The sequence below is a fragment of the Podarcis pityusensis genome (genome assembly GCF_964106645.2).
Source record: "Podarcis pityusensis genome assembly, chromosome: 8".
In the NCBI taxonomy this organism is placed as follows: Eukaryota; Metazoa; Chordata; class Lepidosauria; order Squamata; family Lacertidae; genus Podarcis; species Podarcis pityusensis.
Genome location: NC_138033.1, coordinates 7,848,089 through 7,865,578, shown reverse-complemented (window position 1 = coordinate 7,865,578; position 17,490 = coordinate 7,848,089). Strand labels below are relative to the sequence as shown.

The following is a 17,490-nucleotide window of genomic DNA, read 5'->3' as shown; positions in this document are numbered from 1 at the left end:
ATCGAACCCGGTTCACCAGATGACGAGACTACTGCTCTTAACCACTACACCACACTGGATCTGAAAAGGGTGGAGGAGAGATTGGTGACTTGTAGACGCAGTCTCTGCTTGCTTGGGGGGGGGGGATCCTGGAGAGGAGGGGACTTAGTCAGCTGTGGGGAAGTGCCACTCAAAAGTCCACTCAAAAGTTAAGCCCCACTGGCTCTCAGGTAAATGGGTATTAGACTGCACCCGCAATGTTGCTTTCAGCTTTCTCTGCCCGTGCAATGAAATCTGGATTCATTTGCGGAGGAAGAAGAAGGTGTTTGGATTTGATATCCCGCTTTATCACTCCCCGAAGGAGTCCCAAAGCGGCTAACATTCTCCTTTCCCTTCCTCCCCCAAAGCAAACACTCTGTGAGGTGAGCGGGGCTGAGAGACTTCAGAGAAGTGTGACTGGCCCAAAGTCACCCAGCAGCTGCATGTGGAGGAGCGGGGAATCGAACCCGGTTCCCCAGATTACGAGTCCACCGCTCTTAACCACTACACCACGCTGGCTCATGTGTTTTCCACTGCTCTGGCAGGTAGGACCTGAAGCAATGGATCCCAACCATAAGAAAGGAAATTCAGAGTAAACATCAGGAAGAACTTTCTGACAGCAAGAGCTGTTAGACAGCAGGCTCCCTCGGGAGGGGATGGATTCTCTTTCCTTGGAGCTTTTAAGCAGAGGTTGGGTGGCCATCTGCCATGGACAGTCTAGCTGAGATTCCTGCATTGCAGGGGGTTGGGCTGGATGACCCCAGGGGTCCCTTCCACACTTCAAAACGACCTTGACAGATTAGAGAACTGGGCCAAAACAAACAAGATGAACTTTAACAGGGAGAAATGTAAAGTATTGCACTTGGGCAAAAAAAAAATGAGAGGCACAAATACGAGATGGGTGACACCTGGCTTGAGAGCAGTACATGTGAAAAGAATCTAGGAGTCTTGGTTGACCACAAACTTGACATGAGCCAACAGTGTGACGCGGCAGCTAAAAAAGCCAATGCAATTCTGGGCTGCATCAATAGGAGTATAGCATCTAGAAGTAATAGTGCCACTGTATTCTGCTCTGGTCAGACCTCACCTGGAGTACTGTGTCCAGTTCTGGGCACCACAGTTCAAGAAGGACACTGACAAACTGGAACGTGTCCAGAGGAGGGCAACCAAAATGGTCAAAGGCCTGGAAACGATGCCTTATGAGGAACGGCTAAGGGAGCTGGGCATGTTTAGCCTGGAGAAGAGGAGGTTAAGGGGTGATATGATAGCCATGTTCAAATATATAAAAGGATGTCACATAGAGGAGGGAGAAAGGTTGTTTTCTGCTGCTCCAGAGAAGCGGACACGGAGCAATGGATCCAAACTACAAGAAAGAAGATTCCACCTAAACATTAGGAAGAACTTCCTGACAGTAAGAGCTGTTTGACAGTGGAATTTGCTGCCAAGGAGTGTGGTGGAGTCTCCTTCTTTGGAGGTCTTTAAGCAGAGGCTTGACAACCATATGTCAGGAGTGCTCTGATGGTGTTTCCTGCTTGGCAGGGGGTTGGACTCGATGGCCCTTGTGGTCTCTTCCAACTCTAGGATTCTATGATTCTATGATTCCCTTCCATCTCTGCAATTCTATGAAGGCACAGGGGATCGCGCTCAGCCTTTGAGGCTTCACGAAAAACAACACCCAGATTAATGAAAAAGATCAGCGCAGCACTGTCTCGACACCCTTGCCCTGTGATCCTTTTAGGAACTGAAGAGTTTTAGTTTGGTGCTTTGACCTTGCCTCACAGAAGCCCCAGACACCCCAGGAGCAGGGGACAGTTATCTTGCAGCGACCAATGTGCTGCCATCTACCTTATTGCAGGGCAGATTCGAGGGTAAACCATACGTGGAACGAGTCTGCCCCTGCGGCTTGATGGAGGTAGAAACTGTCTCTCATGTCTTGTTACGCTGCCTTTTCTACGGGGATATACGCTCGGTATTTATCACTCTTGTTATACAAAAATCTCCAAACGGGTCCGAACTTCAATGTCTAAAACTCCTGGTAGAGGACAAGGATCTAGAGATCACGCTAAGGGTGGCCAAATTCTGTGCGACTGCCTTAAAACTTAGGGAACAAGCTACCAAAATGATTAACGATTTAAATGACAATTTTAGGTTATATTTTAGTGATCAAGATTTAATATATATTTTTAACTGCCGCTACAGCTGTACTGTCTCTGTTATACCCAATTGCAATTCAATGTATTCCTGTTGTGTTTTATGATTTCCCTGATATTGTAAGCGAGGCGGAGCTGGTCTGTGAGACCATAATAATAAAATTCATTCAGTACCTCGCAGCGACTGCCACTAAGCCCGGGAGGGCAGTTGCAAAGAAAGGTCTTGTTTTCCATCTCCTGGCATTGCCCTCCGTGCAGGCAGGGGGCGCCACCGCAGGAGCTCAGCTCCGTCTCGCACTCTGTGCCTGTGTAGCCCTCCCGGCAGGTGCAGAGGTGCCTTCCGCCTTTCACCTGTTGGGAACAGAGAGGAGGAGGAGAGAGACAGGAACTGGCATTAGCGAGTCGTCAAGTTGCGTGGGGAAGGGAATTATGGGACAGAGGAAGGGGCATAGGAATCGTGGAGTCAAAGAGTTGTTGGAAGGGACCCAAGGGTCATCCAGACCAACTCCCCGCAATGCAGGAAGAACGCAAATGGGCTAAAGAGGATCCCGTTAAACGAAATTGCGGACAACTCACAGATGAACTTGCACAAAGGGAAACTGGCCCTCCAAATATTGCTAAACCACAACCCTTGTCATCCAGCTCATTGGCCATGCTGGGTTGAGCTTGTGGGATCTGCAGTCAAAGAGGTTCCCCATGCCAGAACGAATAATAATAATAATAATTATTATTATTATTATTATTATTTATTATTTATACCCCACCCATCTGGCTGGGTTTCCCCAGCCACTCTGGGCGGCTTCCAACAGAACACTAAAATACAATAACGTATTAAACATTAAAAGTTTCCCTAAACAGGGCTGCCTTCAGATGTCTTCTAAAAGTTTGGTATTTTTCTCTTTGACATCTGGTGGGAGGGCGTTCCACAGGGTGGGTGCCACTACCGAGAAGGCCCTCTGCCTGGTTCCCTGTAACTTGGCTTCTCACAGCGAGGGAACCGCCAGAAGGCCCTCAGCACCGGACCTCAGTGTCTGGGCTGAACAATGGGGGTGGAGACACTCCTTCAGGTATACTGAACTGAGGCCATTTAGGGCTTTAAAGGTCAGCACCAACACTTTGAATTGTGCGTGGAAAAGATAAATTTTTATTTATATCCTGCCCTCCCCAGCCGAAGCCGGGCTCAGAGCGGCTAACAACAATAAAAGTAACACAGCATTCTAAAACCAATTCATTCTAAAATCAATTCAAAATCAAATTAATGGCAACCATTGGGCTAGAGTTCTGTGAGGATTACCAAGTGGAAGTCTTCTTCCAGGCAGACGTCAGGCCCACAGAAAGATCATGGGCTGGCAGATATCACGGATCTAGAATACCTAAGCTACTTTATACTGAAGCAACCCATCTACTATATATTTTGGAAAGTTGTCCATCCTGTCTGTTCTCTATAGGTTCGGCTGTCTCTTGATATCTCGTTGCCAAAGTTGGCACAAGGGTTCCTGGGGGGTTGGTGGGGAGGCAATCTGTGTCTCTGTTTGGGCGCCATGTTGAATCAAGATGGCGGGCCAAACTGGGCCTGACACTCAGCCCAGTCTGTGGAGATGGTGTTTTTGCTAGCAAAGAGCTAAATCCGCCTTTGAACTTTGTGATTACTGGCTGGTGGGCTTCTGCGGCAGCAGGGCAGTGGTCCAAGAAAGCCGGCAAGGCTGAGAGGATGAAAATAACCTGGCGGGAAGTCTCTGCCAGCACAGAGTTGGGTGGATTTCTCAGGGCAGCATCCCTAAAATGGCAGCCCCCAATTCTCGATTTTGAAAATTTTCTCTTTCAATCCGACCTGAGCACCCACACACTTACCTGGCAGGTCCCTCCATTGCGACATCGTCTCCGGCAAGAGTTTTCTCCTATTTGGGAATAAGGGGGTAAAGTAGAGAATGGGTGTGTGATCACTGAACTTCTAAGCAGTTCCCGTGAGAGAAATACACTATTTATTTAAAACAGTGGTTCCCAATGGGTGCTTCCACATAATCCATTTAGGGGTTCTGTGGCACAATTCACATAACAAAAACTACCATAGAGATACCGTATTTTTCGCCCTATAGGACGCATTTTCCCCCTCCAAAAATAAAGGGGAAATGTGTGTGCGTCCTATGGGGCGAATGCAGGCTTTCGCTGAAGCCTGGAGAGCGAGAGGGGTCGGTGCGCACCAACCCCTCTCGCTCTCCAGCCTCCAAACCAGGTCTCCGCAAGAGGTGGGAGAGCTGCCTGCACCCCGAAGCCTGGAGCTCGCTGAGCTCAGCGCCCCCCAGGCTTTGGGCTTCGCGTGGCTCTCTGCAAGCTGTGGGAGAGCTGCGCGAAGTCGAGCAGCTCTCCCACCTCTTGTGGAGACCTGGTTTGGAGGCTGGCGGTGGGGAGAAGTGCGCTTCTCCCCATCACCAGCCCCACAAGCTTGGGGGACAGCGGAGAGGCGGAGCGCGCCTTCCCGCTGTTCCCCGACCTGGTTCTTCCCCGCACCTGGCGGAGAAATAAAAATTTTTTTCTTTATTTCCCCCCCAAAAAACTAGGTGCGTCCTATGGGCCAGTGCGTCCTATGGGGCGAAAAATACGGTATCAAAATTTTCAAAAGTAAAGGGGTCCATGGTTTGACTTTCGAAAAACAGCCGGTCCGCAGTACTTCGCTAAATTGGGAACCACTGGTTTAAGACATTTCTATACCCCTTGATTATTCCCCTTTCTCAGCGGTGTACATAAAAAACTACCTATGGAAAACAGGCCAATAAAACAGTAAACATTTTATCCGTAAAACCAACCACCTTAAAATGTCTGCCGGAACGAGAAAATCGTACATCATATCCGCACTATGCATTGAAAGTGCATCCAGTGCAGAGTTAAAGCATGTGGCTTTCCTCAAAGAATTCTGGGAACTGTAGTTTTCCCCTCGCAGAGCCACAATTTGTGGCACCCTTAACAAACTACAGTTCCCTGATTCCTTGGTGGGGGAGTCATGGGTTTTAAATGTGCGTGGGGTGTGCTTTAAATCGGTGGTGTGGATCTGCCCTCAGTCATGTGCCTGATGTTCAGGAAGGAAGCCAACCAGATTGCAAAAGGCTAGGATGGTTTTCAGCTGAGCTGTCTGGCTCGAAAGCAGCAGTGGGCAACTTCTGGTCTACAAATCCACCTTACGACACCTCCATCCCCGCTTTATCCAAACCTCTACTGTTGCTTAAAACTGCCATTTTAACACCTGCCTTCTCTTTTGCTCCCCTCCTGCACCCTGACGTGATGCAAATCCAGAATTGTGATGGGGCATCCCCAGTCCTCCAAAGGCGGCTGCGTGACGACAGCCTTACAGTTCTATGTCTATAGGAAGATAGCTGCCTGGTTCAGAATCTCACCAGTCACCCATCCAGGGCTCTATTCTCTCATCTAATTGGACAAAGGTCTCTCTGAGGTCTTAGGCACAGGTCCCTCCCTAGCCTTGCTAAGGTGCGGATGTGTTCTTATCACTGGGTAACAGCCCTTCTCCTTGCTACAGGTACAAATTGCAGTACATCAGCCAGATGAAGGCTTACTTTGCCCCCACTTCTGAATGCATGTTGCACCCCACTGGGGGACCCCGTCCTTACTGATATCGCAGTTTGTTCCGGTCCAGCCGTCCAGACAGTCACAGAAATAGCCCCCGATGAGGTTTTTGCACCCACGCGCGTGGAGACATGGGTTCTTCTGGCATTCGTTCACATCTGGAAACAAGAACATGGGAAACGCCAAGCCAAATCAGAGCAAAGGTCCAGCCAGGTCAGCACCAACAGCTTCCAACAGTGATCAGCCAGATTCCTCTAGGAAGCAGGGGCACGGTGGCCTAAGGGTTGCCTCTCGCTGGTTGTACCCAGCCACTAGATATATAATACTCCTGTAAATGGAGGTTCAGCCTAAGTACGTGACTAAAACCCAAGCGCACCCTTCCTCCAGCAATGTGCCCGGTCTGATTTGTAAAGCCATCTAAAAAGAGTGTATTTTGTGGCAACTGTAAATCACACCAGTTAATCAACAGGGCACCCATCAGGGTTCAGAACCTCATGCTTGGACAGAAGTCATGCCCAGGGACTCCAGACTAGCTGACTCAGGGGAAAAACCAAAGAGATTACACCACTTTGCAAGTATCTGGCCTCACAGTTACAGAGAAAAACCTGAAACCAGCACAGAAAGCGCCTGGTATCAGCACAGGATTTAGGGCAGTGCGGGTGGCCGAGTCGAGGGGGTGCGAAATTGAAAAGATCCATAATAGGAAAAGATCCATTTGGGGGGCGTCCAATTTTGGCCTTGCACAGGGTGCCACATTACAAAAGATTACCAAAAGCCTGCCCCTGTTAAAAGCTCCCGGTTTTTCACCTCCCCTAAGTGGCAGTTGTACTGTGGAGCAGGTGAATGAGCACAAACATCCGAGGAGGAGGAAGTCCCAGCCTTCCAGAATGCTGAAAACAGGGCAGGGGCGGCGAGGGAAAGAGGAGTGTTGATTTGGGGGCAGGAAAGAAATGGAAAATCACACGGGACCAATTGGAAGGGCAAGGAGGTGGAACGTTGGGAAGAGCGGAGCCGTCTTTCCCATAGGGCTTAGGAGTGCGTCGTGCGAGGGCGCGAGCCTCTCAGGCGCACCCCAGTGAGTGGGGGAGCTGCACGGCTTTGCCGGTGGCCCCCGCTTTCTCTGCACCCTAACCCTAACCACATGGCTGGCCGGCGTGCAGCCTGCCTCCCAAGCCTCCATGGGAGGAGAGCGATCCCCGCAGAGGCTTAGGATGGAAGCTGTGCCCCGCTAACTACCATATTTTTTGCTCCATAAGACACACTTTTTTCCTCCTAAAAAGTAAGGGGAAATGTCTGTGCGTCTTATACAGCAAATGCGTGGTCCCTGGAGCCAAATTGCCCAGGGGCGAAAAGCTTTTTTTTTTTAAGAAAGAGGGAAGGGGGTGTTGAAAGGAAGCCGCTGAGCAGCTGATCGGCAAGCGATCAGGAGGGGGAGAAGGGACGCTAGTGATAAAGGAGGCTGCCTGGGAGGGGGTAGGTAAAAGCACATGGATCCTCAGGATTTTTGCAATGGGTCACCCCAAATTCGCCATCAGATCACATAGCATGTCCATGGCTACAGCCTGCACCAAAAAAACCATGTACCCACTGTTTTGTGGGGCCACAATGGCGCAAAAACGTGGTTACAAAGCACGGATCCACATGGATTCTCAGGATTTTTGCATTGGGCTGCCCCAAACTCACAGTCAAATCACGTATCATGTCTGTGGCCACAGCATGAACCACAAAAATCATACATCCACTGTTTCGTTCGGAATATTTTTTTTTCTTGTTTTCCTCCTCTAAAAACTAGGTGCGTCTTATGGTCGGGTGCGTCTTATGGAGTGAAAAATACGGTATGTGGCTGGCATTGCACAGCTCCCCGCCCCCCCATCCGTGGTAATTTGGGGGCGCTGGGCGGATATTTGCACCCCGCATCTGCTAAAGACAGCCCTGGGGAAAAGGGTAGGAGGGGGTGATGTAACCCAAGGAGGAAGGAGCGACCACAGAACGTCACGCAACGAAGGGCAAAAAATCCTCACCGATCTGGCAGGTCTTCCCTGTCCACTGAGGAGTGCAGAGGCACTTGAAGCCGTCAGGGAGGTCCTTGCAAGTCCCGCCGTGGCTGCAGGGCTGGGAGAGGCAGTCGGTCACCTCTAGGGGGCAGCAAAACAATGCGCTGCGGTTAGGAGGATCCGGCAACAGAGGCAGAGGAAAATCGCAGCGCCTTAATAATCCCTTAACTTTACAACCATGTAACGACAGTGGAATTAACGCAGCGCCCGGCGGTTTGCAAAACTGCACTTCTGCTAGCAGTTACGGCAAGCTGAACCTAATTTGTCTCAGGAAAAGAACAGAGATGTCGCTTTTTAAGATTTCTGGTTCTTACGGTTACAGTGTTGGGGAAACTGAAACCACACAGAAAGTGTGTATGTGGAATTCAATGCATAAATCGTAGAAGAGTTGGAAGGGACCCCAAAGCTCATCCAGTCCAGGGGTCAGCAACCTTTTTCAGCCGTGGGCCCGCCCACCGTCCCTCAGACCTTGTGGGGGGCCGGACTATTTTTTTGGGGGGGGGAAGAACGAATTCCTATGCCCCACAAATAACCCAGAGATTCATTTTAAATAAAAGCACACATTCTACTCATGTGAAAACACCAGGCAGGCCCCCAAATAGCCTAGAGATGCACTTTAAATAAAAGAGCACATTCTACTCATGTAAAAATACGCTGATGCCCGGACCATCCACAGGCCGGATTGAGAAGGCAATTGGGCCGGATCCGGCCCCCGGGCCTTAGTTTGCCTCCCCCTGATCTAGTCCAACTCCCTACAATGCAGGAATCTCAAATGAAGCATCTGCGGTAGATAACCATGCAATGTATTGTCACAATAGACTTATCAGTCCAGCCCAGCCATCACCAATCGCGTGTCCTCCAGCTCCTCTGAATTACAACTCCCATCCCACACTGGGGCTGATGGGCATTGTAGTCCAAATCAGTTGCGGGAAGGTCTCAGTTGGCTTGTTTTTTGTTGGTTTTGCTATAATAGCCCAAACATGGCTATTCTACTGGAATAAATTAATACCAGTTTAGCATTTACTGCAGCTTTGAAGTTCCCAAACTTCGGCTGTCTTGCTTTGTCTCCTTTGGAAACACCTTGGGCAGCCCAATTCCCCGAATCTGAAATCCAAAAAACCTCTGACTCCTTTGCACTTTAAAAGGTAGTCTATATTTTTGATGAAGTTTAGAATTTCTGGGGCCTATCTCAATGACAAACCTAGACAGCATCTTAAACAGTAGAGACATCACCTTGCCAACAAAGATCCGTATAGTAAAAGCTATGGTTTTCCCAGTAGTGATGTATGGAAGTGAGAGCTGGACCATAAAGAAGGCTGATCGCCAAAGAATTGATGCTTTTGAATTCTGGTGCTGGAGGAGACTCTTGAGAGTCCCATGGACTGCAAGAAGATCAAACCTCTCCATTCTGAAGGAAACCAGCCCTGAGTGCTCACTGGAAGGACAGATCGTGAAGCTGATGCTCCAAGACTTTGGCCACCTCATGAGAAGAGAAGACTCCCTGGAAAAGACCCTGATGTTGGGAAAGATGGAGGGCCCAAGGAGAAGGGGACGACAGAGGACGAGATGGTGGGACAGTGTTCTCGAAGCTACCAGCATGAGTCTGACCAAACTGTGGGAGGCAGTGGAGGACAGGAGTGCCTGGCATGCTCTGGTCCATGGGGTCACGAAGAGTCAGACACGACTAAACGACTAAACAACAACAACAAGAAGAAGCCACTTACCGTGCTGACACAACTCCCCGCTCCATCCTGGGGGGCACACGCACCGGAAACCGGGTGAGGTGTTGAGGCACGTTCCGCCGTTGGCACAGAGCTCAGGAGCGCAAGTTAATTCAGCAACGGGTAACGGAAGGAGAGCTGGCATCGGGGAGACACGGGAAAGAGAAGGCACAAGGCTGTTTTACAAACGGGCCTGCCCCAAAGCTGCTAGTCCACAGTAAGGTCTGCTTGCTGGCCCTCCCCTTCATGCTTACGGCCGCCCTGGGTTGGGCATTAGAAAGAAAAAAAGACCCCACTCTCATGAAGTTCCTCTGTTCGCCTGGAAATTATCCTGAGAAACAGTTTCTATTCAAGTGCGATTTTGGTTTTAAACACAGTGTAAGGTAGTCTCTAGGACGCGGGTGGCGCTTTGGGTTAAACCACAGAGCCTAGGGCTTGCCGATCAGAAGGTCGGCGGTTCAATTCCCCGCGACGGGGTGAGCTCCTGTTGCTCGGTCCCTGCTCCTGCCAACCTAGCAGTTCGAAAGCACACCAGTGCAAGTAGATAAATAGGTACCGCTCTGGTGGGAAGGTAAACGGCGTTTCCATGCGCTGCTCTGGTTCGCCAGAAGTGGCTTAGTCCTGCTGGCCAAATGACCCGGACGCTGTACGCCGGCTCCCTCGGCCAGTAAAGCGAGATGAGCGCTGCAACCCCAGAGTCGGTCACGACTGGACCTAATGGTCAGGGATCCCTTTACCTTTAAGGTAGTATCTGTGGGAGTATATTGTCTTCAATTATGGGGTATAAGAGTTTTTAGGGGGCTAACCAGGCTGGGATAGATGGGATAGCAGGCTTGTTGGTTTCTGAATGTCTGACGTAGATCGTTCTGTATAGGACAATGACAATAAAGATTATCATATCGTATTGTATCCTCACCTCGCCAAAGGCAATCCGGCAGGCAGTGGCAGAGCTTCATGCTCCGGCACCGGGGGGGGGCAGAGAGCAGGCAGGGGCAGGGCTGGCACGTGTCCCAGGGGCGTGGCATGTGTCCTGGGGGCGTGGCACGACGCTTGTGGGAGCGTGGCACCCAGCATGGGCAGGGGGGCAGCCGCGATGGCACCCCACCGGGATTGTGCTGCCGGGGGCAGTGTGCTCTTCCCACACTCCTCTTCCTCCGCCAGTGCAGGCAGGTGGCTCAGAAAGCGAGCCTTCCCAGCTTATCCAAGCCCCTATTTGACCGCTGTATCCCACCCAATTTTCAGAGCTGGCGCAAAATGGACGAGGGAGACACAGGTCTCTTCTCCCAGCCTGGATTGGAAAAAGAACCCTCCTTCGTTTATGACCTCTGCCTCTCCTCCTGGAGCAAAGAGTGGAGTCATTTTCCATGCCCAGACTATCATCCCGCCCAGTTCTCTGCTAACAGACCAGCTTCTGATTTCCAGTCCCTCGCATCGCACAGCTGAGAAAACATTTCTGAAGCAAGACGGGGGGGAAAGGAGGGGATTTTGTCCCATCCCAAAATGCAAAGGCACTTCCTGGCTGCAGCTAAAAATTAATCATCTTTTTGGGGAGCCAAGGACAAACCCAGATATACAAGCGACCCCACCAAGTAGAATGCATTGCAAGATTATATTTTATGTACCATGTTTCTAGCTCAAACTTTCTCCACAGAGCTGAAGATGGCATAGATAGGACGTGGGGGCACCTCTTTTTGCGGTAAATATTTATTTCTTAGAAGGTGAAATTTTAAACTGATTACCTGATTAGTCAAGTAAACATTCTAGGCCTACTTATAAGTCAGGTGACTCCTAGGTAGTGTGGAGGTGTTTTCACAAAATCAAGTGGTATATGAGTTTTACGAAAGATATAAAAAATAAATAAACGACATTAGTATATTTGGAAATAAGTTTATATATAGCTCCCGGTTAGGTCACTTTGTTTCCTTGAGTGCTAACAAGGTACCAGTATTTCAGTCAGAAAGTAAGCTGCGTATTCTACAAGGTTTGTTTTTTTGTTTGGTAATTTTAAGATGTCTGCTGTATTTATCCTCTTTTGTTAGTTACTTTGATTGTTTTGTGGTACGTATATTTTGGGAAGTGCGATTTGTATCGCATCCCTGCCCTGAAGCTTTTATGATGATGGGGAGATTAGCCAATTTAGCTCGCTCGCTGAGTGGGGGTAGGGACCCCTGCCACCCGTATTCAACTCTGACACGCAACCACTTTGCTAGTTTAGTTTATTTGATTCTACTTTGGTTTATTTTTGTTTAGTTAGAAAACAGCACGTAAAAGTACAAGTTTAAATCAATATTTAACGGTACAGTGGACGCTTGTGTTGCGAACGTGATCCGTGCGGGATGCACATTTGCAAGCCACAGCTGTGCGTCTGAACACGCGCGGGTTGCGATTTGGCTCTTCTGCGCATGCGCAAAGCGTGATTTAGCACTTCTGCGCATGCGCAATCGCTGAAACCCGGAAGTAACCCATTCCGGTACTTCTGGGTTTCGGCAGTCCGTAACCTGAAAAAACGCAACCTTAAGTGTCTGTAACCCAAGATAAAGGTAAAGGGTCCCCTGACAATTAGGTCCAGTCGTGACCAACTCTGGGGTTGCGGCACTCATCTCGCTTTATTGGCCGAGGGAGCCAGCGTACAGCTTCCGGGTCATGTGGCCAGCAGGACTAAGCCGCTTCTGGCGAACCAGAGCAGTGCACGGAAACGCCATTTACCTTCCCGCCGGAGCGGTACCTATTTATCTACTTGCACTTTGACGTACTTTCGAACTGCTAGGTTGGCAGGAGCAGGGACTGAGCAATAGGAGCTCACCCCATTGCAGGGATTCGAACCACCAACCTTCTGATCGGCAAGTCCTAGGCTCTGTGGTTTAACCCATAGCGCCACCCGCATCCCTAGATATGACTGTATAATTATTTAAGGTTGTTATTATTATTATTATCATCATCATCACTATTACCTTTTCTTTGTACGTGTATTTAAGATTGTGTATGATATCATGGACTTCAATTAATAACAATATAAAAGTGGGGGGAAAGGAAGTGGCCAATGAGGTGCCCTGAAGATGGACTACAACTCCCATCATCCCTGACCGGCTGCGGCCAATGGGAGTTACACTCCAAAGCATTGGGAGGACTATACCTGTAGCACACCAAAGTAGTTGTCCCTGCCCTGAACACTGTACAGCATTGCAAAGGATTATGGGAGAGACCCTGGGAGGCAACTGTCCTGGAGGGGCTTTTCTCGCCCGACATTTCGAGTCGCCACTCACCTTCCTCGCAGTTCCGGCCGTGGAATCCATCAGGACAAAGGCACTCATACTCGTTCGGCTCGTTGTTTGCACAAGTACCGCCGTTTTTGCACGGACGGTGAGACCCGCAGTAGTTCAGATCTGGGCAGGGAGGAAAGCTCAGGTGATTCCTTGGTTCCAGTAAGTTTGCATCTTTCCATCATGAGGTCCAGCGCCGAGGGCCTTCTGGCGGTTCCCTCATTGCGAGAAGCAAAGCTACAGGGAACCAGGCAAAGGGCCTTCTCAGTAGTGGTGCCCGCCCTGTGGAACGCCCTCCCATCAGATGTCAAAGAGATAAACAACTACCTGGCATTTAGAAGACATCTGAAGGCAGTCCTGTTCAGGGAAGTTTTTAATATGTGACATTTTAATGTATTTTTATCTTTGTTGGAAGCGGCCCAGAGTGGCTGAGGAAACCCAGCCAGATGGGCAGGGTACAAATAATAAATTATTATTATTATTATTATTATTATTATTATTATTATTATCATTGCTGTAAAGGTAAAGGGACCCCTGACCATTAGGTCCCGTCGTGGCCGACTCTGGGGTTGTGGCGCTCATCTCGCTTTACTGGCTGAGGAAGCCGGTGTACAGCTTCCTGGTCATGTGGCCAGCATGACTAAGCCGCTTCTGGCGAACCAGAGCAGCGCATGGAAACGCCGTTTACCTTCCCGCTGGAGCGGTACCTATTTATCTACTTGCACTTTGACGTGCTTTCGAACTGCTAGGTTGGCAGGAGCAGGGACCGAGCAACAGGAGCTCACCCCGTCGCGGGGATTCGAACCGCCGACCTTCTGATTGGCAAGTCCTAGGCTCTGTGGTTTAACCCTCAGCGCCACCCATGTCCCATATTGTGCTTTGATGTACTAAGTATCCCCAGTCTATTGGCACGTATGAAGGGCACTTCTATATATCTGACAGCGACCTTGCTATCAATAACGTTTATGAAGGATTTGCTGGAGTACCAGCTTGTTTATCAGCAAAATGACAACTGCGTGCTTCAATTCTTCCTTAATATACCTGTTTCAGGTTCAGGACACACACATATCTGGGTGTACATCACACTAGGGATTGTCATGCTTTGGCTGCTGTGTTGCATAATTAGTTTAGAAAAACTAAAGAGAAGAAACCCCAATTTAACCTTGCCGCTCAGCAAATGGACCTCTGCTTCTTGGATCATCAGAGGTACAAGAAAAGTAGAAGAGGCCCATCCAGCAGAGAAAATGGCGACTCTCTTATCCCTGGGAATAAAAACTTCGCAATGTGTGGCTTCAGCGCAGAAGCTGCAGGATCTTGACCTTCTGGGTCTTAGAAGTATTTATTGTTGGGTTTTTTTGTATCTTTAGTATATAGATCTTACTGTGGTTTATGTGGAAATTGTTCAGTTTGGTTGAGTATTTAATATTTAATGTATTGTTTATGACCAATTTTGTTATGTTGTAGTTACGTATTTTTTCATTTTGTAAGCTGCCTTGAGCATGGTTTGAACTGTGCAAAGGCGGCATACAAATAAAATTATTTATGTATGTATCTACTTGTTTGGGCCTGACTCTGCTCCCTTCTCTGGCTTACCATCGCCAGGCTTACTGGTGACAAATTTAGTGACCGATTTCCAAGTGCAACACAAAATAATTTAAAACAAAGGACCCTGTCAGTAGAACATGAAAAGCAATGGCAAAGTACCCCAGAGGTTGAGTTCAACAAGAGTCATAGAGTAGCCTGGGGAAAATTCCAGACTGGCCAATTTCCAATAGAAGCCAAGCCTCTACTGAGCATGCTCCAAGTGGGGGGGGGGCTCACCTTTGTTGCAGAGGATGCCCCCCCAGTTGGTCTCGCAGTCGCACTTCCAAGGCTCGGTGCAGCTGCCATGAACGCAGCCTGGGAAAAGAATGCACTCGTCGCAGAGTTGACCGGTCCACCCATAGTGGCACCTGGGAGGAGGAAGGGGAAAGATCAGAGCAGCACAGTGGTTATGAGCGGGAGATGTGAGCCAGCCAGCCAGCTCTAATCTGAGCGGAGAGATGGCCTCGTCACGCAGTTATTGGCTTCATCGTTTTAAATGTATAATGCTAGTCTCACTTGAGAGCATCTTTTTTTAAAATACAGTGGTACCTCGTGTTAAGTACTTAATTCGTTCCGAATGTCTGTTCTTAACCTGAAACTGTTCTTAACCTGAAGCACCACTTTAGCTAATGGGGTCTCCTGCTGCTGCTGCGCCACCGGAGCACAATTTCTGTTCTCATCCTGAAGCAAAGTTCTTAACCTGAAGCACTATTTCTGGGTTAGTGGAGTCTGTAACCTGGAGAGTATGTAACCTGAAGCGTCTGTAACCCGAGGTACAACTGTAAAGGTAAAGGGACCCCTGACCATTAGGTCCAGTCATGGCTGACTCTGGGGTTGTGGCGCTCATCTCGCTTTGCTGGCTGAGGGAGGTGGCGTACAGCTTCCGGGTCATGTGGCCAGCATGACTAAGCCGCTTCTGGTGAACCAGAGCAGCGCATGGAAACACCGTTTACCTTCCCGCCGGAGCGGTACCTATTTATCTACTTGCACTTTGATGTGCTTTTGAACTGCTAGGTTGGCAGGAGCAGGGACCGAACAATGGGAGCTCACCCCGTCGCGGGGATTCGAACCGCCGACCTTCGGATCGGCAAGCCCTAGGCTCTGTGGTTTAGACCACAGCGCCACCCGCGTCCCTAATACCTCCTCTCTAAATGCGATTCCTCTCTTTCTCCCTGGCCGTTCTGGAACTGCCTCCCAGAATGGACTGGCTGACGCCATCTCTCTCCCCCCCTCCTCTCCCCCCCCCCCCTCTCTGTCTCTTCCTCCAAGCCCCTCCTCAGAATCTACTGTTTTGAGTAAAGTCCTCTGGCACAACCCCCTGGCACAAGCAACTGAATAGACAGCTATGTTCTAGAAAAACAACTACCAGACGTTCCGAAGACATCTGAAGGCAGCCCTGTTTAGGGAAGCTTTTAATGTTTAACAGACCATTGCATTTTAATATTTTGTTGGAAGCCGCCCAGAGTGGCTGGGGAAACCCAGCCAGATGGGCGGGGTAAAAATAATTAATTATTATTATTATTCCTCGTTTACATCTGCCTCAGTTTCGCACCCCTTCCATCTGTGGTCTTCCCTGTGTCAAATTTTAGACTGTAAGTGGCTCGGGGCAAGGGACTGTTCTTTTGTCCTCATCATGCAGTGATGGCATTAATTAATAATAGAAGATGGGTTGAGTTTACTGCTTTTGGGCAGCTGTGCCCAAAGCAGCTTACAACAAACATTCGAAACATAAAAATACAGAGGGGGAGGGGGATAACAAATATACATATTACAGAGCATGTCAGCAAATTCCTATAAAGTCATACCTCATGTTATGTCCGCTTCATGTTACGTTCTTTCAGGTTACGTCCCGCAGCGACCAGGAAGTACCGAAAAGGGTTACTTCCGGGTTTCGCCGCTTGCGAATGCGCAGAAGCATAAAATGACATCACACGCATGCGCAGAAGTGGCGAATCGCAACCCGCGCATGCGCAGACGCACCGCCGCGGGTTGCACTCTTTTTATGTTGCGAACGGGCCTCCGGAACAGATCCCGTTCGCAACCAGAGGTACCACTGTATAATTAACAACAACAGCAACAACACATGACATGTGCAACAGCGGAATAAATGGCAGATACTTATCGTATTAAGGAATTGCACAGAGCGGGGGGGGAGAGAGAGGAGTTTCTTCCTCCCCTTTTCCTAACGCTAGTAGTCATTGGAGTCACACAATGACACTGGTTCACAGGAGATCGGAGAGGCCGACAGGCGTAGTGTTAACCTCTGGGACTCACCGCCACAGTGATGGGCACTAGCTAAGTCGCCTTCCATCAGCCCTTCCCCGCCTGAGGGGGCGGGGAAGGAAGCAAGAGAGACTCTCGCCCACGCCGCCCGCGAGCCCGGAGGCGGCAGCAGTGGTGGCAGCTGAGGAGGGAGAAGAGGAGGGGATGGGGAGGGACGCAGAAGGGCACTGCTTCATCATCCGCCGCAGCACCACAACCACCTCATGCCGGATTGACAGCATCTGTCAATCCTACCAACGTATGTAACTCTTTGCAACAGCAAAATCCCTTATTTTGGCTGCTGATCCCTTATTTTCGAGGCTGCTGGTCCCTTATTTTCAAATCTGTACATTGACAGCTATGCTCCTGCGTCAGTGCAGAACAGAGACAACAACTGCTTTACCCTAAAGAATTGCGAGGGCCATCACCCGTCCAGGGTGCTGAGAGGTGTTAGGAGACACAGACACCGCATTCCCCACACAAAGATACAATTCCCAGAGCGGTTTGACAACCAATCCTTCTTTGCAGGGAACTCTGGGAATTGTAGTTCTCTCTCTGTGTGTGGGGGAACCTGGGTCTCCTAACCACTCTCAGCACCCTGAACAAACTACAACTCCCAAGATCCCCTGGGGGAAGGCGTGGCTGTCTAAATGAGGGTCACAGCACTTGAAAACAGATGATGTAAATATGTCATCAGGAACTTTCGCTATCTTTGACACAGCCGTTGCTCGGTTTGGCTCCCCCCCAAGCTTGCCAAAAAAAGCCTTCTTGCCCCACCGGGGCCATCACGCTGGGCGGCCGGTCAAGATCCTGGCCCCTGCCCAGCCTTCCCAATCAGGGGCTGGGCCTCCTCGTAACCGCAGTC

General features: G+C 49.6%; 1 protein-coding gene across 1 annotated transcript in view; it reads right to left on the bottom strand.

The window, feature by feature from the left end:
- LOC308483122 (uncharacterized protein) overlaps positions 1–17,490 on the bottom strand; it is a gene marked incomplete at its 5' end in the record, with an annotated part of 54,770 nt that overhangs the window by 7,477 nt on the left and 29,803 nt on the right. The window contains 7 exons of the mRNA XM_081016708.1: positions 2,343–2,519; positions 4,020–4,066; positions 5,789–5,902; positions 7,766–7,879; positions 9,523–9,657; positions 12,783–12,902; positions 14,601–14,731. Coding sequence (XP_080872834.1) covers positions 2,343–2,519; positions 4,020–4,066; positions 5,789–5,902; positions 7,766–7,879; positions 9,523–9,657; positions 12,783–12,902; positions 14,601–14,731 — 838 coding nt within the window. The remainder of the gene's footprint in view (positions 1–2,342; positions 2,520–4,019; positions 4,067–5,788; positions 5,903–7,765; positions 7,880–9,522; positions 9,658–12,782; positions 12,903–14,600; positions 14,732–17,490) is intronic.